Genomic DNA, 24,878 nt, shown 5'->3' with positions numbered 1-24,878 from the left:
AGCTGCTTGGAGGTAGTCGTAAGTAGCTAAAACCTATGATGCAGCCCAAATAGTTGATTTTTTTCATACTGTTCTCCAATCCCTGAATCTGCTGCATGTTAGTAGGGGGTCTGATTCTGCCTTGGATTAAGTGGGAGTCTCAGGAATGAATAACCAGACCTTTTGATTATATTTTGCCAGCTTGCAGTATTTAGCTCAAAAATGTTAATTAAATCTTGTTCAGCTCAGTGTGAATGTTTATAGCCTTAGACAGTGGTTGGAAATCTCCAGCCGTTTTGCGTCCATCTGCACTTCACTGACTTCAGGATTGGACCTTGAAATGGAAAGCGTGACAGAACTGACACAGAAGAGCACTCTGCCCCCTTGTGTAAAATATTCACTGGGTATCATAGTGTTTTCCCTCAACTCTTTCAGTTTATGACAGAGATCCAAGAAGCTTGCAAATGCTGCTAATTGTTGCAGGAAAAGCCAAAAAGTCTTTTTGGACAAACCCTACTTTCACTGAAATCAATGATAGCAATTCCATTGACTGTAACAGAAAAAAATTAAGCTCATTGCCTGAAAAATGCAAGCATATTTTATTATTGGGACAATATGACAATTATGATCAATTTAATGATCCATTTACAGCTATCATCATTGAAAATGATAATGCTTTGGTAGACTGGTCATAAAATGACATTTTCAGCCAGGTCTGAGAAACAATTAGCCTGAAGAGTTTTGAACCTAATTACCTAGACACTGCGCAAGTCATAAATTGTAAGATATAATGATAGCTGTTTCTTCAGCTGTGGACAAGCCTTTTAGATAACAAAATATTATAGATAACAAAATATTAAGGAGCTATAGTGTGCATGCATATATATGTATACAGTGTAACAAATTATGTATATAAAGTCTGAAAGGTTTGAGACAGTTATAAATAATATAAAGTCTGTAAGATTATATGACATAGAAGAATAAAACTATTAAATCATTCAAGTAACGGTAGGCCTTCTTAGCATCTGATCTAGATAAATCAAGAAACCTTAATACAATATGGAGTTAGAGAACTAATCTATAAATAAATAAATAGAATACACAAATTCACATGAAAATACACTTTAAAATTCATTCCCTTTCAACAATAACACATTTTTTACCTGTTTGATTACTTTCTGGGTCTTCTTCTTCATCTATTTCATTCTCCACATCAGTTGATTCTAATGAAGCAAAGAGAATTGACATTGATTATTAGGGTTACAAACACTGATTGACTATCATGCTGGCAATAATGGTATAGCAGATTTTCCTGTCAGAGCATCATTATGTCAGCTTGACAGAACTGTTCATTATGATGGTCTCTGAAAATTAATGGGGAAAAAAAGAAAGATTTAAAAACTCCTCCCTGCCCAGCCTTGGCACAGTTTTAGTTATCAGCAGGGGTTTTCCATGTCTGGGAAAGAGAAATCAGTGCGATGAATTAGCATCTCATTCATTGTATTTACAATTTTGGAGCCCAATTCCGTAACACTTCATCAGCATAGGCATAGTTAATCACAAGAATAGTTTCACTGACTGCAGCGAGACCACTTGTGTTTGGGCTTCAGACCAAGCTTTTGGCTTTAGCTCCCACAGGCCAAAATCTTTGCTCAACATTTGTTTTGAACAACTGCAACATGTGGAGGTAGGAAAGAAGTTACTTTCCTCTCTCATTTGGAGTCAGGTAAATACCATCACTGTGGTCCCAGCACCCTTCTTGGCACTGAGGACACAGCAGGAAGACCAAGCAGTGCATCCTGCCTCCCCTTCCTGGTAACTGCCACTCTGGTGGCAGATGATGAACCCCAGGAGGTGGACTGTGTGATAAAAAGCGATTGTACGGTTTTCTCATCCTGCAGTGAAATTACCGTGTAGCTGAAGTCTGTCATGTTACACTCAAAAGGCTATTAGCTACAAAAGGTGAGGAACACCCTCTATTATTGCTCTCAGTTGTGTTGCCAGCTCGCATGGCATAAGTTTGTATTTCTAATGCTGAGGGTTCTCAGTTCTATTCCCTCTCCTACATAAAAGTCACTGCTTCATCTACATCATGAAGGACAGGGTTCAGTTGCTTGTGTTTTTATCTGCCAAATTACGTGCAATGCACATATGATCAGCAGTGACTGGAATAACTCAAGACTGGCCAGAAATAAAAGGACTCAAATAGCATCTCAGGAATAGCCTGGCTCAGATGTGGAAAAGGCCATGTTCTAACATTACTTCGTGTCCCATGTGTCTGGGAGCTGGCAACTACAGCAAGCAAGCCACAGCAAACTCCGAATTACAGAGCAGCAGAGGATATAGCAGGGGCCATGTCACCCTATCTGTGTATCCTGTAAGGGTTTGATACTGTCCTTTAAAAAACCTAGGGTAGAATTAAAGTAGGTTTGGTGGTAAGTGATCTAAAAAGGGTGAAGAAATAAAATTGGATTTTGTGTATTAGCTAAAACAGGGAAGAGCATTAGGAAAAGCAGAGGAATTTAAAGAGGAGAGCAATGTGAAATACAGGGAGAGATGTGAGGATGTGAACATGCTGTGACCCATGTCAGTAGGGTGCCAGTTCCAATCCAAAAGACTGCAGTTGCTGCAGTACTGAGGTGACACCAGCAGCACTTACTATGAATAAAGCTATGGGCCAGATCAGGGTATTTTCAGTGCAAAACTTCCTACAGAGTCAATAATTATCTATCCCTTTCTCACAGAAAAAACCAGCTATTAAAACAAAATAAATAATATTTTGGACAAGATTTCTATATGTTCTTGCTATTCATACTTACTTCGGCAATCCTCTTGTGCTACGTGATTGTCAATTTTAATATCATCCACAGCAATTCCTCCAGTTCCTTTTCCAATTTCTCCCTCAATTACCACCTGGCAAAATAAGATAAAGTTCACATTGTTTTCCTGTTAACACACAATTCCAGCATTCAGGATATCTTAATTAGTTGTTAACACACATCTTCACTTGCCAAGATGCCACATCTACGTGTACTTTGATTGTGGCCTGCCAATCTGCACTGCACGTCTTTATGAACTTACATATGCAAATGTGCATTTATAGAATGTCATAACTTCATTAAAGACTTTTACACCAGCAGCAGAACTGTGGCAAGGATGCAGTTTTGTGACATGAGAAATGATTTCTAAACCATTTATTTGGCCTTCGATAACAAATTGCTTGTATCACTGTCATCTGAGATACCATGAAATATGCCACTATTATTACTGTCATAGCAACAGCACCTCATCTGTAGGTATAATACTGTCTACATAAATCCTTCAGTGACATTTTCTGCTAGGGTATATAAACCATGACCAGCAAGGTCTTACTGGCCTCGACTGTGTTAGCTCAGTGTGGAGCGGCCAAGCTCACCTGATAGTGTTTCACAGACTTGTGAAGAAGAACGCGTCCTTCCTTCCAGCAGTTTGCCTGGTGCCCGCTCAGGGTCCACAGCACCTGATCGTATTCGTCCGGCTTTTGGTACCGCAGTTTGATCTTCAGGGTGCCGACGTGTGCACCGGACATGTGGTACCAGAAAGTCATGCAGTGGGCAGAGTTCTGTGAGTAAATCACGGGGCTCAGCAGTCGGGCGACTTTCCCTTTCTGGCTTTCGTCAGCTTGCGAGTAAAGGAAATTGCCATCTCCTACTGTGACAGAAGGACTGTGTTAGGAATAGCCACCAGCTTCCATATTCTTTGTTTACTTAAGAAGCCCCAACCACCCCCGATCATTTTGCTTTCTTTCCATGCTGATGGGCCAAGCCTCACAACCAAGAGGGTTAGAGGCATTGGTTTGGGAGCTCTAGGAAAGCTGATGGGCTCTAAGGAGAGTTTATTTCTTCTGGCAGTCTCCTTTGCTGTTCATTGGGATGCTGTGCTGAGAGTGAACTGTAACAAGATGTTCACTACATGGCATACACGAGGCATTTTCTTTTGCTCAAGGAAGGAGGCAAAAGCATGTTTGGTGTGACAGCGTATGCTCCATTAGTCAGCATGCAGCTCCTGAAGAGAGCCAGCCCTAGTTCAGCAGGCTAGACAGAAATCCCTCAGGGCCTACTCTACACTAATTGTGCAAAGAGCTATTTTTAATCTCTGTTTAAAGTAATCTGTGCTCGAGAAGGCAAGATTAGAATGGGAAGAACACTGGAGGATAAACTAGCTTTGAACAGCCATGGTCAGAGATCAGGGACTGAGATCTACACAGTGCTCCCAGAGTCTGAGCGTTGTCACAAACGCTGCCAGAGTTATTCCCTTGATTTTGGCAAGAACATACTGGGCTCCGTATATTTGTGAGCCACTTCCTGAAAAAGTAAGATTATGGCTGGTATTTTCTGAAGAACGTAATGGATTTATACATGTTGAAATCTGAATACCTAATGCCCTTAACTGGGGAAATTACTTGCTTAATCACACTGGGAAAGAAGCATGTGGGAGTGTGATTAGTTTGGTAACAGAAAATTGCTAAGTAAGATACTGACTACAGAGAAGTGCTTCTGATTTACACCAGTCAGGCATCCATACCAGTCAGCTTTTGATCAGCTCCTTTGCAGAGAATTATGATGGAAAAATATGAAGTTCATCCTGGTGTGTGTAAGAATAGATTGCATGTGTAATGCACTCGCACGAAAGGATGGAGATAGCATTTTTTGGCATTGGTATAAAGTTATTTTGAAAGTAGGAAGGAGAAAAGTAATAATAACAAATACTATTTCTCAAATGCTGAAATAAGTATATATATCTCTGTTTATACCAATGCTTAAACAAAAGAAAAGTAAAAAGAGGTGAAATAAGATATTTTGGAAGGGTGATGTTTTATCAGCATTGGTCTTTGCTTATACATGATGTTCTTGAATTTTATTTGAAATAACGTATAATTCAGATTTGCTGGATTGTAATGGTATAGTTGTGGACCAATGAAGAAGGGAAGATGAGCATTGCCACTCTGGGAAGTATAAGAAGGACAGGGTCATAAAAGGTAGACCGGGAACAAAGAGGAGTGGGTTAAACCCAGTGGTTGGAAGGAGTGGGCCTAATAAATGAGAAAGGGAAATATTTCTTCTAACAGGAGAGAAGGGTGTTTTCTTTTATTTGGATTTTTCTGTGGGCAGTCAGAGGTATCCTGGCCAATATGCATGTGGAAGTATCTGGTCTTTAAAGAATTTTATAAGGGAAGATCATATTAAATTGCCAAAAAAAGTAGGCTTTTTTTTTTTCCTTTTTTCTGTCTTACTGCAGTAACATCTTGTCCAGCTTCTTCAGCAGCAGTGCTTGTGCCTATATGTTCTTTCCAGCTTTGCTTCTGTGCAGAGGGCAGCACAACATGTGCAAATCTCATCAAAGAATGGTGATAGGGAAATCCAAAGGGAGGAAAAAAGAAAAATAATCACAGCATTAGGATGGCTGTCTCAGTTGGAAGACCTAACTCTAGCCAGATTTAATCATAACATGTATAATTTGAAGTGACATACAGCATATCCTGCCGTCTTAAAGAAATTGCTGTCGAAGATCACTTCTGTGGAGTTTCTTCAGCTTTATACAAGTACAGCTGAGAGCAAGATATGCCTGGGAATTGCTCATCGCGGTTCTCCCAATATATAGGATGGCCTTGCTGTGTAGTGGTGACACTGAGGGGCTTATCTGGGACGGCAGTGCCATTCAGACTGCTTGTGGTCTGCGTTCACACCCACCCCACTCATTCCATACCTGCTGGCAGGTGAATGGCAAACCTGGCAGGTGAAGGTGCCCTTAGAGTTGAAGGAAAATTTTGGAAAATATTGAAAGTTAGTGCAGTAAGGAGCAAAAGGGGCTGCCTGTAAGACTTGCTGAAGCTACAGCTAATGGAACAAATAAGTCGTCTGCACTAGCAGGGCCTAGCGGAAACAACAAAATCTCATTTGAAGAATATAATTTCTTCATCTCTTGATTGAAGACAGGTTCAGTCTCTCTATAATCCTTGGTGGCAAAGTGCAGATAGCTCTCATTTCCAGAATATTATTGCAGTGCTGGGTCAGGAACTCTGTCTTCATTGTCTTAATTAGAGCTTTACTTATGCATGCCTTTTAGATTTTGTCAGTCTCTGGCTAACATAGCTTTTAACCTCCTTTCAATGTCAGATCCTACTGAGCCATTTCACTTTACATCAATTTTTCCACCATTACAGCCTTCACTTCAGCTAACTGCATTTAGTTAATTTGATGCCATTTATTTGTACAATGCCATTTATAGTCAAAGTATTATAAGTTTTTTTTTCCCTGAAACTACTGTACTTGTCTTAAGATTCAATTGAAAGTGTCTCAGAATGTAAAAAGTCCAATTTTGTCTAATTTCCTTGTCATTCTCATTAGGCAAAGGGGTTGCAGAAGTGGGAAGGGGGATTCATCTCAACACATTTGATTAATCTGCACGTATGCAAGAGAGAACACTAAAGCGAGAGGCTGCGCAGGTCATGCAGCGCCCTCCCTTCGCAACTAGCCAGCAGCATATTTATTGCCTAATTATGCAGAGCCATGAGTTCGATACTACAAAACCAACCAATCAATTTCCCAGGGTGATATTTCTGGAAAAACTATGTGTGAGCGAAGGGATGGCTATAATCTCCAACTCCTGCTGGAGAGGAGGAGGGCATGAAAATACATCCATCTGGGAAGTTTCACTTACAACAGCTTTCTGTGGTGGGCAGTCCCTGTAACTGCAAACAGGAACAATGTGAGGTTTGTTTATGACTGTATGGTCACTTGGTACATGATATTTGCAGAATATTTGGTCATTCAGATTTTTTCTACCCTAGATGGTGGTTATCCACAGGCAAGTCAGGAGAAGGCAGCATCTTCAATTCCTGACAATAAATGATCTTTATTCCCCAACAAAAAGGACAATTATGGTCAGTTGTGACTACATATAATGGGTTAGGTTGCCTAGAGAATCATCTTTGAGACTCTACATATTTCAGGTATAATTCATTCTCCTCTGGTTTTGGAAGGCATGTTGGTATTAAACAGAACAACCTCTTCCCATGTAAAATGGCTAAGTCATGAACTCATGATTACCTGTGTGGTCTTGAATCGGCCCAGTTTTGCTGGTCAGGATTGCCCACTTTAAATCCACCTGGTTGTCGTGCTCCCAGTGGCACAAAGTCTTTTGGGATCCCCAGCCAAAGGCACAGTTGAAGTTATATAGTGGCAGCTCTGCAGGGAAAGAGGGAAAAGGAGGGACAAAATGTGATTATTAATTGCATAATTCAAATTTTGTACTTCGAAACCGAATGCATGCATTTGACCATTAACAGAGCTGTTCCTACTTGAAACTCTGAGAAGATATAGCAAGAGCAGCTCTGCTGGGAAACAGATGAAGAACGACTATTTCTAGTAAATGATGTGGTTGTTTCTTGTCTCTTTATGACCCATATTTGTGGATTTTTTTGTGGTTAGATTAATTCTTCTGATTTGCCCACATTAGCTGGTAACTGTACAGTAACATATATGACTCAAAAAGAAAGCTCTGGCTTACTTATCAGATATACTTGCTGGTTGATAATATCTATTTGTACCATAACTGTGCAACGTTTTGCAGCAACTCACAATAAGATTTGGACAAAAATAAGAAAGGGCAGAAACACTAATGGAATGTCCTTGGCAGGAGAGGATTTCTGGTGAAATGTATAGTACATGGCTTCAGTAAGGAACTTATTTCAGCATCTTCCAGACAGTTAAGTAGGCCCACAAGATGGCAGCATTGAAATGGACAAATTGAGACGGAAAAGGGACAAATGTGGCTGATTGCCAAATGAACTCAAAATAAGCTTCAAAACAAGCTCCACGTAAAACAAGGGAAGTCTGGTATTATGGTCAGGATGAGATCATATCTTGTTTTCAGCTTTTCTTAAATTCTGCCCAAAGGTTTAATACATAGTAGCTTATTTTCTTCAATAGAACTTGGAATTTGAATGGAAAGATTATACAAAGATAGCATATAAATCCCTTGCATTTCTTATTTTCAGAAGCAGTTTGGAATCTTTTGGGCTTTTGGTTCCTACCCCATTGGTATGAACCTTTACCTCACCTTGAGCAATGACAACTCCCAGTAGAGCAATAGCCTTCCCACAGCAATGTGACCAAATCCTGAAGTCTTTTCTCAGGCATGACTCACGCCTTATTAAAGGAATAACTTAGGTTTACTTTAATGAGGTGCTTTGTGCAAGTATGAACTAAGAACAAAGGACTCTGTGCTCCCATCAGTATCAGCTCTGGGGGAAGAATTGTGTTCTTTTGCTTTCTTGCCCATTATAGAAAAAAAAGCCAGGAAAGATAATGCAGCCCCTAGAATGTGTTTTGTTTATTGTGGGAAAATATGGAGAAATATGGGAAGTGTGTTGGGACCTGTGGCTGGCCAGACCTTTGAGGTGGAGCTCTTCCAGTCTGAAGAGGCAACGACCTCCTCCGCGTAGTGAGCTGCCCAGGGAAGACTGGAAAGGCTTTTGAACTCACAACCTAGATTTTAATGGCAAGTAAACTAGAACAATCATTTTATCAACACAGAGAAAGCCTCAGGTGAGTAGGTTGGGACAGAATGGATATAAAAAGGGTTCATCTATCATTCTCTCCTTGCCTGCTGTGTCCTTGTTTGGCGGGTCCTTGCTCCCAGACACAGTTTTAACTCAGCTCACTGGATTCCTGCATTGCAGCCGCTGTGCCCTCTCCCCTCTGGCCCCTAGAACATTTCTTTCTGTCAGCAGAGAGGTCTGAGCGTACGGCAGCTCCTGCCCCTCTCCTCCGCCTGTCAGTACCTCAACTGTGCTGTGGCATCTCTCCGCACTGAGCCCTCATTCTTGGCTCCCGCCTTTCATCTGCCCCATCCCGCCTGCCTCCCCCCTCCCTCCCGCTGGCCTCCAAGGGGGTCTGCTCCACAGTGTCACGAATATGCATCCTAGCTGGGAACAAATGAATTAAACAGATAATGTCTGGCACAGGAATTCACTGTGGAGAAAACGTTTCCTGGAGGACCCTAGCCCTTTCTAGGAAAGGGGCAGATTGAGGTGAATAATCCCTCTTTGGGCTCAAAACGTTGAAGAAGCAGAACTCAGCCTGTGCGCACATGAGTGCAGAAAGGCAATCCATTATGTTTCTTTCTTCAGTATATGTTTTTTTTTTCTAGACAATGGGGCCATGATCAAAGACATCTTGCCCGAAAGGGGACATCTGAAAATCAAGGGGAGTTTTTAAAGAAACAGAGTGACATTGAAATGAATTAAAGGGTTTTAAGTTCGTGAAAAATAGCCTTTCATTGCCAAGGAGGCCTAGGGAGAGCTATATTGCATGGCTTTGACATCAGAGCCATGAAACAGAACTTTAGAAAAGGTCTTAGAAAACGTAAAACAAAATTAATCTTATTAATCCCGAAGGATTATATCATGCAAAGCTAGTGATAGCCTGTGTGGTATTCAAACCACAAGAAAGGAGAACAGTGGTAGATAGATCACATCAATCTGAAGATATCACACAGCATAAATGAGCACGTAGCACAAAGAGATTGAAAGGACTGGTATTGTTCAACTCTGAATAAAAATAAATAGCAGAAGACACAGGAGAAATATGTAAATGGGTGAAGAATCCAGAGAAGGAAGATTACAATATTCTGTTTTCTCCATTTCATAGCCTGAGAATTGTGAGATATCCAGTGAAGTTCAATGCGGATCAAAGGAAAAAAATTTCTCATATGATGTGAGCGATACTTGCTTCCCTCAAATGCTGCTAAAGCTGAACACAATTCAAAGAGAACTGGACACTAAAATGGATAAGGAAAATATCCAGAATTTAATTGTTAATTCTAAAGTGCAGGGAGTGACAAAAGCCTTTTGCTTCATGGTCTGAAGCCAGCTCTGAACATTGGGATTAGAAGGAGAGTTTCACAGCAGAGCTATATTTCACAGCACCATCTAATAAAGAATTTCTTACACTTTCATTTGAAATATATAGTCCAGGAAATTGGCAAAGAGCCCAAGTCTGATATGTTTTGGCCATGCCTGTGTTCCTTGGCTTTGGTCTCACAGACAGCATGGTGTAGCATAAAAATGAACTTCTTTTCCATGCAGAAGTTAATGAGAATCCCCTGAAACTGAGCAGGATTTGACCAGTACCTGCTCTCAGTTAGCTATTTCTTGCTAGGTTCCTATTGTTTTCTTAAAAGTGATTGTGTTAATATATTCCTTAGACAATCACAGCAACGGGACTGAAGGTCAAAGGCAAGGCATTTCAGAGTGCTCTTATTTTATGGGCTCCTTAAACATGCCATCTCTTATTGTCTGTTCTCATGTCTCTTCCAATGCTTCTCCCAGGGACCCATAAAAAGAAAAAATAGACCTGCTAGCAAATTAATAATAGACACTTGTAGCATCAGGATAGGTTCATTAGTTGTATGGACAATGGATCTGCCCCAGCAAAAGACAGAATAGTTCAACACTTCTATTAAAGGTCCCAGGGGGCTGATACAGTAGCTCACAGTAAGCTACAGGCAATCTGTCCTCTTCTTTGTCCTTGAACTATAGCTTGGCAGCTCTGGTGGAAGGAAGGAAAGTAGGGGCGAGTAGCATTTGGTGGGCTCCCTCTGCAGCGCTGGCCCATTCCTCTGCTAGGATAATTCTCCTGCCAATAGGTGATTGATCTCTGGGTTTGTATGTATTGAGAGGATGAAGAAAACCAGCTATTATGTAACCAAATAGCAGCAGTTCAGATGAGAATCTGAGAGGGAGGTGTGACAAAATCCCATATGCCTTTTTCAAAATGTAGGGTACGTGATACTGAATTAAAACAGATTTATCCTCTCAAAGAATGACCAACAGCTGTGCTTCTTGACCACATCTTGCTCACAGCTGGAACCACTACTGCACACAAACAAGAAAGTCATTTGAAAATCTAGTTGAGTGAGTTTCTTGCAAGTCCATTAATCTTTTGTGGCCCACAGACTTTGACATATTTTCATAACTCCTCCAACAAGAGGCAAGAAGGAGCATGATGGCATTAAAGATGCTATGAAAATTCTCTACAGGATGCTCTTGCCAAAGGGTAAATCAACAGTAAAATGGGAAATTACAAACATAATTTGGACCACTTCAAAGTAGTATATTGGGTCTGATTTGTATTTGCATTTCACCTTTTTATACCACTTATGCTGGCAGCACAGAATTACCTTAAATGATAGTAAATGATAATTTAACTGCTTTAATATCCCTTTACTGATGCAAAGTTGTCCCACCGTAAATGCGAATCAGACCTATTCTACCTTTAAATTATTTCTTAGCATAGATTTTAACCTCAGGATTTCTTAGTTATATTTTTCTGAAATAGCTATTACATGTGTGAAAAACAAGATACTTCTTGAACAGTCTGCTTTACAAAGGACTGAGCTTACATGCTGAGAGCACATAATGTAAATGAACAGCTTGCTCTGTATGTAAATAGCTAAGAGTCAAGCATTTCAAATAGTCCTTTGGAATTGAAAAAGATGTGTTCAAAAAGACTAGATGTTGGTAACTCTTAGGACTGAGGCCTTAAAGGTATTTACATTGACAGACAGATTTGTTAAAGGCATCTTTTTAAGTTTGAGGAAGAAAGTAGATCCTCTCTTAAAAAAAATCAAAACCTTTGAACATTTTTAGCAGTTTGAAATAATGATTCTTTTTTATTTTCTTACAATTCAGTCCCCTTGAAATGAACTGTAAAAGTCTCCTTGATGGAAAGCTTGTTTATACATGGAGGCTTTCCAGCTATTTGCTCTTAACTGTTTCCAGTGTATGAAAGCTGGTTGGAATAGGATAATCTCAGGCTTTGACACACACAAGCATGTTAGTCTGGGATAACAAGATTAGGGGTGTTTGCAAGCTTGAATGCAGGCAGGAGGACAGCAATACATGGTGCTAGCACCTATTGTGGAAGTACCTGCGCCATGGCAGGGGCTGCTACTGAGAGGGCTGGTAAATCTCTGTCCTGAATCACTGTGGCACAAGCTGCTGTGGCCAGCACTGGCACGGCATAGCCCATGCAGCGTTACCCACTGGAGCCTGCATCTGCAACTGATCTGGAACAGCTCTTTGGCTTGGAGTTCACCATTTACCTCAAGGTGTATTAGCATCTTAAACCAGCCCTTAGCGGGAATTAAGGCTGAAGCTGAAGGCTCAGTCCTTGGTGTGTTAAATTCATACCTTGTTCAGCTTGAGAATAGCTGAAAGAGCTGGAGTGCACTGATCCTCAGCCAGCTGGAGGGGCCCTGAGCAGCTCTGTAACTTCAAGGCCAGTTTGAACGACATTATCTGTGGCTGCTGTAGCAGACTCTCGCTCCCTGCTGCATGGCCTCTTGCTCTGATGTGCTTCATCGTGCCAGCTAGGTCCACCCATGCCCCACCATGCAAAAGGAAATGCTTACACCACCTTCATGCCAGGAGGGGTTTCCCCGTGTTGAGAGGAATTTCTGTCTGCCCCTTTTTGGGAGTTTTCTGGCTGGTTTTCAGTGAGGGATTATGAAGCAGCTGGAAACCTTTATGTCTTAAACTGGAGATTCTGGAAACCTTATTCTTATTTATTAGCATCTGACTGATCTCTATCTATGATCTTTGTAATGTGCTGCCATGTGGGAGCCTGGAGTTTGGGATGTGAACTTGTCCCTTATTCCCCGGAAGGAAACAGTTCCTACCAGCACAATGCATGGAAGTAACATTGGCATGCTCTGAAGGGAACCTCAGAAACTCCTTTACTAGAGAAAAAAATTGGCTCATCATGGAGTAAGCAAAGGTGGTGCAGGAGGGAAGTAAGGAGAGAAAATGAGGATATCTTAATCTCTGGCAGAAACAGTCAATCTATGACTGGAGAGTCCCACCCAAGCCAAAGGGATTAAACACAACCTGTAAATGCAACCGGCACTGGGGAGGAGGGAGGAAAACTGCATTGCACAGAGGCACTTTATGAATCTGCAATTTGTTTAAATGCAGGAAGATAGTTACAAACACTAAAAAAATCCTTCGTTTCAGCAAAATAGAAAGCTAAAAGATCATTTCAGACATAAATATTAAGGTGTTTTACTCTAAAACCACTGCACAGCATCCTTTATTCCTTTGCACCCCCCAGCCCTCTCCGAACGGTGGGATCACCAGCAGCCCTCCGGCCCTTCAGCAACGCTGGCTGTGGGAGAGCAGCGTGGAGAGGTGTCCCGCCACGGCGGGCCGGCCTGCCGTCGTGTTTCTCGCTGCACCGGCACTCCACAATCTCCCTCTGCTCATAAAGCAGGGCAGAGCCAGAAATAGCGTATGCTGACTAAGCCAACTGGATGACCCTGGAGACAAATTTTGAGGGGAGTAAAAGCACTCGCCTCTGCAACATCAGAACGCAGAGGCCGAGGGTGGGAACAATGTCTGAGGTAAGTTAGCTCTATCTCTTAATCAGGTCGACACCATCAGTGTCCTTTAGGAAACTTTTGCATTATTAGTCCCATTTTTTTACTTGAAGCAAAAGCGGATTGTGTCACTTGGTTGAGGAAACAATGATAAACACTTACCCACCCTGTTAATAAATCACTGGCAAGACTGTGCCTGACCGTACTTTAATGGAGGAAATGGGAGTAACTGAAAACTGACCTCTTTACCGCTCCACAGTTATTAATGCAAAGCATGTTAAACTGGTGCTCATAGTTTTTGGAGTTTGGGTTTTCTGCCCAAATCTATCCTCTCCCCCACTCCCAGTAAATTGTACAGGATATTAAAAAATGGTATGAAAGCTGTGGAAGCAGCAAACTAAGGATTTTAAAAGCTGCTAGTTATTCTATTGATTAAGTAAAAAGGACCTGCTGCCAGCCACAACTTGTTTTTCCCTTTTCAAGTTCATGGTAGCAGCTTATGTAACTCCATTTTGAGAAAACTTGCTAGAAAACAATATTGTAAAACTGCCAGCTCCCTGGTGGAGAAAACTGGCAAACTTTACTTGTCTTAGTTTTGTAAAACCAGGGATATAAATAGTGAGTGGGCCTGTGTAGCTCTGTTTTTGTTTTCCCGGAGTTTGCAAACACACTTTGTGTCACTGACATGCCACATTTAAACAGAGTGCACTGTGTGATTAAGTTAGTTTAATTTTGTCAGCATTTGGCATTTGCTGATGCAGAAGGAAATCTTGTTCTCTGCTGTGTCTACATGTGGATGAAAGGAATAAAATATTTACTGTACAGAGCTGAGAGACCAGATGCTTCTTTACTTCAGAGACTTTTAGGGAATGAGAAGTCAGGAAGTGCTGCAATTCATTATTTTGTATCTGGCATGAAATTTGGGTATGGAATTTATTATGTTTTCAATAAGAAAAATCTTTTTTTTACCTGGTTGTAATGTATTGTCTATTACTGTTGGCTTTTCTGTATTCAGCACTGTAGTACCACCTGGAAAAGAAATTAAGCATATCATGATACATGGGACACAACAAAGGACACAGCAGTCATTAGAAATATCCTATATATAAATCTGAAGTATTACCATCTTTATTAGACATGTAGGTAACTGAGTATGTGAGCTTAAGCATAAAAATATGACATTAAAGATCTGGTTTCCTTTATCAAAAAAGAAAACAAGAACGCATTCTTAAATAAAGCTGTATATCTTTGGAGTCCTTGCAAACACCAACTAATGAATCCTCACCATGTCCCTGTGGCCACCTTCATTTTATAGACAGTGATTTGCTCCAAATTACATGGGAAGTCAGCGACTGATCTCTGTAGCATCTCCTAATAGTCACCAGTTTGTGCATTCACCCATGGCATGTTGTTTCTCATATCAGGGATGTGAGGTCCTCCAGCCCCTGCCACGCTGGGTCCTCCCTGTGCGTTGTTTCACAGCTGCGTTGTGAGACCAGCTCACAAGAGAGGTGCACGGGAATTGCCCAACTTTAGGCTATAGTCTAAGGCAGGTTTCACTTGTGTCTCAAAGAGCAGGAGGAATTAAGGACTTCCCCTCTGTCTTCTTCTTCAAGCAGATGAACAAGAGGTGAGTGGGGTCATGGCCCTCTCCTAAGCTCACTAATTGATATTTTTAAAATACTTGACTTTTTAAAGCAAGCCTCATATTGATAAAGGAAACAAAAAGTAAATTAGCACAATTATAAATGCACAGTGGGGTGCTGATTACCAGTCAATGGCTTTTCTTTTCTCCAGCAAGCAAGTGCTTAAAGCATTATAGAAAGGATGACTATGATGACTTCCAATGAGAATGAATGCCCAAGCTATATCAGCTTTATGTTTGTGAGAATGATCTGATGGGAAATGTTATAAGCCACGCAAATAGAGTAGCTCTGTATGGGGTCCAAATAGAGCAGGAAGGAATCTGGCCTACAGCACAATTACAGTTAATTGCAAGGGAGGCTTCATTGTGATACTCACATATGTGCAAGTGCTATCAGGGAAGTGACTCTAACTGTCGTCCCCATGAGAATGCGGGTGCCACACTCACATCAGGAGTGGATAAAAGAGGGTAAGGCACTGAGGACATCCCCTCTGCATTGCCCTGCTATCCTTAACGGGCCACGAGATTTACATACTTTCCTTCTACGCATTTTGGAGGAAGAAAAGAATGTTTACACTGAAATTATTGGTAAAATCACTTCTGTGCATTTTAGTGTTACATGTAACATCATACATACAATGCAGCGTTTCTACAGTGTCCAGAACAACTGGGCATGCACTGCTCAGGGTTTCTAGGCGGTATAGTAATAAATTATACTAAAGCGTCTGCACTTTTGTAGAAGGGAAATGTAGTCATTTTCAATTTTAGCACTGAAATAGGTTCAGTTCCCCAAAAGAGCTGGTGCTCAGGAAAGCCGGTGGCTGTTCCTTTGTCTTAGAGATTATAAACTGCTCCCTAAGCACAACCTGCAAAAATTGCCAGAGGGAGTTTCTTCTGCTCAATAAGCTTTCCCTAAGGGACATGTGGGATGCAGTCCTGAGCTCCCTGAAGTGCAGAGACTATGAGTGAACAGAGAAGGTGCTTGCATATATCTGTCTCCTTCCCCTCACACAGCCTCCATCTATGTGAAATATATTTCTACCTATTGGGCTTTGCAAGCCAGCCCTCAGTGTAGGGCTTTGCAGGAAGCCCCAGTGCTTCCTTACCTGGCTGTTTCCTTTCAGAAAAATAAATCAATTACAATGTTTAGTAACATTGAAAGTGTTCTGAGCTACCTTAACACAATACAGACTATTTTATCAGACTCCCTGCATGGCTGTTTTCAAAAAGAATAAGATTCATCTGGGACACTGATTTGAAAAGCAGTGACAGTGACCATGCGGTGTCTTTTCTACTCAAGAATTGTTTTTCGATTTATGATTTGCAACATGCATTTACAGGAGACATTGGTAAAGCTCAGAAAGGGTTTGATGCTGAAACTGCACTTTCATTTGTATCTGCTGTCGGATGTTCTACTTGGCTGCTTCCAAAAAGCCAATCTCTTACCTAAGGTTTCCCAGTGCCCTCTTGGACAGCTATTGCCAGATTTTAATGCTATTTTATATCATGGATATAAGAAGCAATAAACATTTATTAGATAAGCACACCAGGGAGCAGTGATGAAATAACTTGTGTCACTGTGTCCAAAAATAAGCTCAATTACTGTAGATGTATAGATCTGCTACAGGAAGATCTCATCAAACAGGCCCAGAGCTTTGTGGAGCAAGTGACCTCCAAGAAGAGATCAAAAACGTAGTGGTGCAGTGTCAGCTCTCTCAGAAGGACAGTGGTTCTGTGCAAAAGTGGAAGAATATGAAAACTAGCAAGCTTCCTCCATTCCAGATGCAGACTATGTTATGTTTCTCCCTCCTATTTTCTGCTAGTGATGGCAGCTTGAAGAACATCAGCCCCTCTGTGGCTGTAATGCAGTGTTGGTGGGGAAGCTCATGGAAATACTTCTGGCAGTCTATGTGTAAGTATGCTTTGATGAAACGAATCTGCTTTGTTTCTGTCTGGGAAAGGTTTGGCGCTGAGATTTGAGTCCTATACAAAATTTTGGGTATGGAAGCGTATATGTATCTTGAACCTAAACAATATTTCATTTCGAGTTCTTCAGTCTCAGACAATAAACCTCAAAAGGTTTGTCCAGCTTTTTTCTTAATAAGAGAAAGTTTGATTAGGACATTTGATTAGACACAATTCCTGCTCAAAAAATTTGCCCTCTCTTCCAGCTAGTCACTATTATTTGCTTCAAAAATTACATAGCTGAGAAAACAATCAAAAGTATTGTCATATGTAAAAGGCAGATGCCTATGTTTTGACAGCACTGACAATACAAACTGCATACCAATGTCCATTTATGTTGAGTGATTAAATCAGTGCAAATGTTTAGCTGATAACTGGTAATGGATATGAGCTACAATGAAGCTGCAATGGAATGAGGATGGTTTCTGCACCTGTCAGTTGGTAGTCATCACCTGTGCCACTGTGACAGTTTGCCTGGTCATCGTCACACTCATCCACGGGCTTGCCTTCGGAAACGGTAGGGACAGCCGTAGGAGCTGAAACAAAATCCAGTCATTCAGTTAAGACGTGTGCTGGAGAATCAGCATGCAATTGGCAGTAACATTTTGATGAGCACCATATGCTGTCTTCACGTGTTGTATCTGAGGAAAGGAGCAACTGCACTTTGCAGGTTAGTTAGTATTTCTTTGCAATGGGACATATCTGTTCTGCCTCCTTGTGCCAAGGCACTCTGCTGTATCTGAGCTCAAGGGCCGAGCGGAGTTGGGCAGCAAAGCCCGGGACTGTCTATTCACTGGCTGATGAGTGTTTGTTGTTCCTACCGATGAAGAGTGAAAGCCTGGCAAGGCAGAACGGGAGGCTTGGGGAGGGGTAGAAAACCCATCATTTTATTGCAGGCCAAAGTGCCTGTGAGTGGGCCTGTACAGAGGAGCAGGAGGGGTGCATGCTCAAGGTGGTACTTCTCCAGCACCCACCACATTGCTGAAGAAACTTCTCTGCAGAGCACATGTAGGAGAGGAAATGTCTGAGCAGAGCCCTGGTAACAGTGGCAGGAAGGCAGTGTGATGTAGAATCACTTTGTGCTCAATGAGGAGATCTGGAAGGAGTTTCTTTTGTTTTTGCTGAAGTTATAAATAAGACATCAGTGATGTCAGTCACTCCTCCTGGCCACCTGCTTGCTTCTCATTGGTGATGACTTTCCGGTAGCTGCTGCATAACCAGTAAAAGTCTGACCTTTGTCATTACAGTTAAAAGCTTGAGATTTGTGCAAGATGCCAGAAAATATATCTATACCCCCGTATCTGCAAAACATACCACATCTGGAAAATCAGAATGCAGATACTTGGTGTTATGTTTAGGTTTATGTTTTATGCTGCAAGTATAGTTCCCTGGCTTAAGATAACCAGACTGGGAATGTGATCCAGGCTTTTGTCTGTTCTCACCTACTGTTATTTTCATTAACAATGTTTTACTCTCATTATAAGCTATGCAGTAATGCATCCCTTTCTTGGATTCTTCTTTACCCTTCCACTGCCTCCAGAGCCTGCTGGCCACATAAGATCTTAAGCACTGACTTCTTGGCCTGAAAATGTCAGGAGGGATGGTAGTTTCTGAAGTAGCTATATTCTGGGATGAAACTTGGCTCTTTAGGACCCTAACCTATGCTTTACAGGTAAAATCTAGCCCTAGTTAAAGAAACATTTCTGTACCTATTATGAATTATGCAGAGCGTCTGTTCCCCACATCTCTTTAAAAACCCCTCTGGGAGCTCCCTCTACCTTTCTACATTGAGTTAAGTTTCTTATCTTGATCTTCATGCCCCTGTATAGCCTCCAGCTTGCCTACATCTCTGCCATCATTTCATATAAGCCCCTCTGGGATGCTTTGAGCACACTAAGCTTCCCCTTGCTCGTTACTGCTGGACAGCTGATTTCTACTCCTGTCTGTGCCTACCTCCATGATTCTTTTCTCAGCTCAACTCCTTTCCTTCTCAGTAAATCTCAAGTGACTTCTCTTCATTCAAATCCCTCCTTAAGATACAGTTATACAACAAAATTTTCTTATAGTGCTTCTCCCACGGGTAAAATGGGAATTGACCTCACCTGTCCATGGGTGACCTACAGGTGACCACTCTTCAAAAGTACACCACAGCAGAAAGACAAATGCAAGTAGATGCGTCCCAGGGAAAAATTGTACTTGCTGCTGCAGTTTCCCTAAAAGCAAAGGTGTTTTGCCTGGTCAGTCTCCTTTTTGGCTCCTCCATCTCACTGAGTAATGTGTTCTTGTAAGGTGGTCCACAGACTTGCTTCTTGATGTCTAGGTGGCTACAGGAGCCCTGTGGCTGAAGGACTTTGCCCACAGGTTGTGAGTGTACATGAGGCAGGTGCTGGGTTTTCTTTTTTCTGAGCAAGTAGCACAATAGTCTGCAGGAACTAAGTATTCCCACAGGAAATGAGGACTTCCTGCAGGAACTAAGAAGTATTTCTAACCTCCCCACTTTCCGGGCCAAGTAAAAAGCACACTTATTCAATCTGGCCTTCACTAAAAAACAACACAGAACTCATCAGTTCTCACAGCAAATGCCTCCCACTCTTCCGCCTTGGAGGAGAAATGGTGAGAAAGAAATGGAGGCAGAGCAGTCAGTTCCATTCATCTTGGGAGCCTGTTCAGTTACTTCTATATGAGGTATCATATGAAACCCTGAATAACATGGTTTGTTATTCTGCGTATTGTTCAGCTGTGTGGTTTATAAGCCGTGCCACTATACCATTATCCATCGTATAAAATTGTGAAATTCATGTAGTGTTATCTGTAGTTATCTATGAAGTTAAATAATTATTGTTTATATAACAAGAATCAAAGCTGGACTTCATGTCACAGTCCAAGGATAAATGTCTAAACTGCTTTTCCAGGTCTTTCATCTCCTACACACTCTTGCAAAGTTAAAGCTTGGTAAGGAACAAAGAGGCCCCCTCTGCACCCCAAAAGGAACAGCACAGAGCCTGTCCAGCCAAGTAATCGTTGCCCACCATAGTGTCTGGTGTGATTTTCATGTCCTTTGAAGGAGCAAGGGACATAATTGCTATATTTAGTGCAAAGCTCCCTCTGCATTCTCAGAGAACATCCATTCCAGTGTTGTATCACGTAACATAAAATATAAATTCCTGTCTTTATTCTCTCCTAATAGCTCTATGCTTCTCCAAAGTATAATCATAAGGCTGCTTAAGGGAACAGAAAACCATGTGGAGAATATCACTGTGATTCAACAAAGGAATGGGAGAAAGAATAATATTTGTGCCTTGGGCATATTCAAATGTCTGCAGAGAAGGAACTGATTAGGCCAAGAAACAGCACTAATGGCAGTCACGGAAGCGAGAGTCTGACGTGCTGCCTGTACAGACACAGCAGTGTTCAGCAGTAGTCTAAGTGGAGAATGTATTTATGAAAATAATAAAGTGCATTCATCTCTAGCAGAGCAATTACCTTCAAGTTCACAGCCCAGCAGCTCCATTCGCAGCCCCAGTCCTCCGTGTGTGGCTCTCTCAGGGTAGACGCGGATGAATCTCGTCGATACAGGTTCAAAAGTCCGCAGTTCAGGCGTGTCATAGTTGGTGTTGCCTTCAAAAGTCTACAAAGCATGAAAAATGCTACTTGTTAAAAAAAAAAAGCTATTTTCAACACTCATGTCTTTCCCTTCATTCTCTGCTCTTTGAATTAGGCTAGCAGTAGGCCAGATTCTAACCGCTTAATAAGTGTCAGGCATTCCTGTCCTAAATGAGAATGGAAAATACATAGTTAAAGCTTCTCGGAAAAGTAATGCATTTCATTTTTCATAAACTCAGTAGCAACCAATCCATCAGGGTCATAACAAGAGCTGAGTGTTTAATGAGACATGTTTTTAAATGACGCTCTGATCTGGGGTTTAACTGGCTGACATTTTCAACACTTCTCAGGGAAAAAAAATGGCTGAGGTGAAGATCCTGTCACCTTTTAAGTGGTTACAATAATAATCCAACTATTCAAGAGAAAATTTAAATCTGATTTCCCCCAGTGACAGAGTTTCACAAGTTGTAGTGATTTCAAAAGGCATAAATTAAACTCCGGGAACAGTAGCTACAAGAGTTCTTCCAGTGAGCCTGCTATTGAATAAGAATAAAAAGAAAGAAAGAAAGAAGAAAGCTGCTTCCTGACAAAACTGCAATATAATCTAACGGGCAAGGCAGGTCAGCAAATGTACATTTCAGACAAAAATCTCTTCTCTGAGTTGCACTCTGGGTTCTTCAGCCATAATGCAGCTCTCAATGGCATTCGTTTGATACCTTCAGCTTCTCTTGTCAGTGATCTTTTGCATATAGAACAAGTTATAATTTGTGCTTAGAGCAACACCTCGGGTGCCTCCATGGAGATGACTGGTCCTTAGAATGAATTAACTGTACAAAGAAACAGTCCTTGCCATGAGGAGTTTATAACCCAAGGTAGGCAAAAAGAGTTATTTTTACCCTATTTTATGGTAAAAAATAACTTCGGAATATCATGTAGAGAATATTCTAATGTACAAAATATGAAGATGTAGTTAACAATGAAGTTAAAGTACAATATTTTCAACTTTTCTTTATTAGTTAAATGGCAAAACATTAAAAACCATCTTCTTTGAACTGGAGTTCAAATTTGGGATTAGGAGCGCTATTGATAAGATACTTCCAACTCATAGCTGCGAAGCCTGAAGCCTTCTTCAGGAAGAAACCACCAGATGTCCTTCATTTTGGATGAGAACAAAACCCAACCTGCAATGAACTCCTCCTATTGATCTGGGGGCAGATAAAACAGAGGCCATGGGGAAAGCTGGCTGTATTTCCCAAAGCACAAAACCAGCATAGGTAAAACTGATTGTTGCTTGTATTTTCAGTGCAGTCCTAAAAGCCTTGCTTGTTTTTACTGTGCACCTCTGTATTATGAACCAATGGTTCACAACCCCTTCCGGCCATTGGTTAGAGTGCCAGTCACAAAAGCCAATAATGGTGGGAGACTATGACCAACTAAATTAAAAAAATAATTTTGATATTAATGTTTCTGCTCCTATTTCCTAGGGGAGATTGTACCTCCAAGGTGTCTTCAAGGGGCACTGATTGACCTGGTGTTCTGCCAGTGCTTGGAAGACAGTTGTCAAGAATTCACATGTAGATAGCCTGTCAGATCTAATTAACATGCAATTACATATTATTATATTTGAATAGCAATATAGTGCAAATGATCAGAAAAACTACCTACCATATAAGAAAGAATGAATGCCATTTTATGTGTAAAAAGTAGACAGACACATGTATCTGAGGAATCCTTGCTTCCTTTTTAATAGTAGTCTTAATAGCAACATATTATAATGAAAACTGTTTTATAAAAGACATCAGTACTGGAGTACTGACACATAGACATTAGAATTCAATAGGCATCTAGAATTATATTGAATCATAATTATATTGAATCATTGTCCTTTGTAGTGCAGAGCTGCCTGTGATTCAATTTTGACTGTTCATTTAAAACACGTACTGATATTCTTTGTGGGGGAGGAGAGAGGAGTATACAGTAAAACTTCACTTTGTGTCTTTTATACATGCTATGTCACAAATTGCTTTATTTCATTACAAAGATAAGTTTTAATAAATAATAGCTAAATGAAAAAGAAGCTAAACTGATGAGAGGAAAAAAATTCTTCCTAATATCTTTTAAAATCAAAATAAACACGGCAGAAAAATCTAAAAAGGTTGTTCCAAATGGCAGGATAGTCAGAAGTTTCTTGTACCAGAAATGATGAGAGGAGGTGTAAACCCCCCCCCCAAAAATATCAGTAGGTAAGTGGAAGGAGGAAAGAAGTATGAAAGAGAAAGATGACTTTATGGAGTAAGCTTGAATAAGACTATGGAGAAGAAATACAAATTGTATCTTGAAAGGAAAATGGGGTTCTGGGTGGTTGTTTGAGGATTTGAGTGATGTTCACTCCTTTGAGTGCTTGAGGTAGGCTAAAGGGGAAACTTTCTGCACATTCAAAAATAACAGAAATTGGGTCAGCCACAGAGGAAAGTTATTGTTGTCTTAGTGAAAGGAGCTACAGGCATGGATGACAAGACTAAGTTGAGAAACAAGGTGATGTGTCATCCTTTGGACATATTCTGTTGTTATGTTTAGCTTGTCATTGCTCTTTCTTTTCCTAAAATGCAGTTGTTTGTTTATTGAAAGTCAAGACTTTAACCAAGTGAAATGATGTGTTTCATTTCATATAACAGGGCTGTTTCTAATCCACATTCCTGCTGTGACTCATTATAAGCATTCTGTCCCACCCAGCTCCACTTACATTTAAAATACTACATGCCAGTACTAACATTTTAAATCTCTCAGACTCCCAAATCATAGGATTTATCTGATTTTCTTTAAAGAAAACTTGTGTTTTAGAAGAAAGTTTATTAAATGTCTTGAATTTTTGAGCAGGATTATAATTATGCCACAAGAGATTTGAATTCCAGCCCTCCCCATTGCACTAATCTTGAAAGTTAATTTCTGCTAGTGATGAAAGCTGAGGATGGGCTCAGTGCGTTAGTTAGCACACTAGTTTTCTTGTCAAACTGCTAACTTCTGACAATGATGGCAAGTGCTTGTATTAGAAAACAGAACGCCATGCAGCAGACGGCGCACTGCTTTGAAAGCATATGGCATTATTTTTTTCCCTCGTTGAGCCACAGTGTAGAAGTACATGTCAAAACAACATCTATTTTAGAAAGAAAGTGGTTAGATCCCATTGTTGATTTACACTCTCTTCACACTTTATGATGAAGTCAAAACTCATGGTAACAAGAGAAAGGAGCTGACTGCAAAGGCTGAATTCATTTAGTTTTAATCCCCAAAACAAATGATGAAAAGTGATGAGAAGTGAGAAAATGCAGACATATTCAGTGAGATTAAAACAGGAGAGAATGAAGTCCAATATTTACCAAATGTGCCTGGAAAAGCTACATCCATGGGCCCACTCAGCTCTTCCTTTAAGGAAACACAGGTTTGTCCAATGGATGAGTCTATATGGCAAAACAGCTTTTACATCTAATTTTCAGACTAACGCAGCTGAGATACGGAGCAACTCTCAGGATTCCCATCTGCCAAGCATCACACCGATTTGCCTTTTGAGGGCACATTTTGGTATGTGATTCCCTGATCATCCCAGTACTGCAGCACCAGTTCATGAACAGGAGTGCATGCCCACTGGTTTCCTCAAGGAACAGGGTAGGAGGACGAAAAAACAGTTGTGCTTTTTGAGGCAAAAATGCACTTTATGAGCAATGATACCAAAATGGGATGGAAGACTTAATGAATGGGATTTGGGGTAAATAAACTAAACACTCAGTGCAATTTATGTCCTGAAAAGCATACATTCAAAGACAAACCAAAATAGGTACATTCCCAGAAACTTTTCTGGGCCACACTCATTTTCTTTTCCTTGGCATCTAACTCAGCAATTCATGTGGCCCTCCTCTGTAAATGTCTTGCAGTTTCTGCCTGAACCTATGAACCAGCTGCCCTCTATTCCCAAGCAACCTCCAAGATGCTTCACTTGTGACAGTATGATAGTACTTTTCACTTGGGATGGGATAAGACATCAAAAACTCCATCACTTTCTTTTGGAGGGACTTGTATCAGACCGTTACAGAAAGCCTGTGAAGCTCTCAAAGCAGTCTACAGGCAATTCAGAAATCCAACAGGTACCCCATTGAGTTAAATAACACCATTCTCATTCCACAGCTCAGACAAAAAAGAAGCAAAGGAAAAGTAATTCAGTGTCTCAAATAAGTTCATTCAGTGTCAGTGGAAAAACTGCACAGGGACCTCT

At 40.9% G+C, this 24,878-nt stretch overlaps 2 protein-coding genes across 4 annotated transcripts in view; both read right to left on the bottom strand.

The window, feature by feature from the left end:
- ITGB1 (integrin subunit beta 1) overlaps window positions 1-24,878 on the bottom strand; it is a 387,977-nt gene that overhangs the window by 115,317 nt on the left and 247,782 nt on the right. The window lies entirely within an intron of this gene.
- The window catches only part of NRP1 (neuropilin 1), a 114,358-nt gene that overhangs the window by 3,887 nt on the left and 85,593 nt on the right, over window positions 1-24,878 (bottom strand). Inside the window, exons 11-17 of one of the 3 annotated variants that reach the window (XM_075492478.1) lie at window positions 20,492-20,636; window positions 17,440-17,544; window positions 14,368-14,427; window positions 7,068-7,205; window positions 3,395-3,669; window positions 2,799-2,892; window positions 1,143-1,202 (exon numbers count right to left, since the gene is read on the bottom strand). In XM_075492478.1, the coding sequence (XP_075348593.1) occupies window positions 1,143-1,202; window positions 2,799-2,892; window positions 3,395-3,669; window positions 7,068-7,205; window positions 14,368-14,427; window positions 17,440-17,544; window positions 20,492-20,636 (877 nt within the window). The remainder of the gene's footprint in view (window positions 1-1,142; window positions 1,203-2,798; window positions 2,893-3,394; window positions 3,670-7,067; window positions 7,206-14,367; window positions 14,428-17,439; window positions 17,545-20,491; window positions 20,637-24,878) is intronic. The other 2 variants (XM_075492479.1, XM_075492480.1) reach the window with 2 other exon arrangements.

The sequence above is a fragment of the Mycteria americana genome, chromosome 2 (assembly GCF_035582795.1).
Source record: "Mycteria americana isolate JAX WOST 10 ecotype Jacksonville Zoo and Gardens chromosome 2, USCA_MyAme_1.0, whole genome shotgun sequence".
Taxonomy (NCBI): domain Eukaryota; kingdom Metazoa; phylum Chordata; class Aves; order Ciconiiformes; family Ciconiidae; genus Mycteria; species Mycteria americana.
The sequence above is the reverse complement of the archived record's forward strand: the minus strand, read 5'-3'. Positions and strand labels throughout refer to the sequence as shown.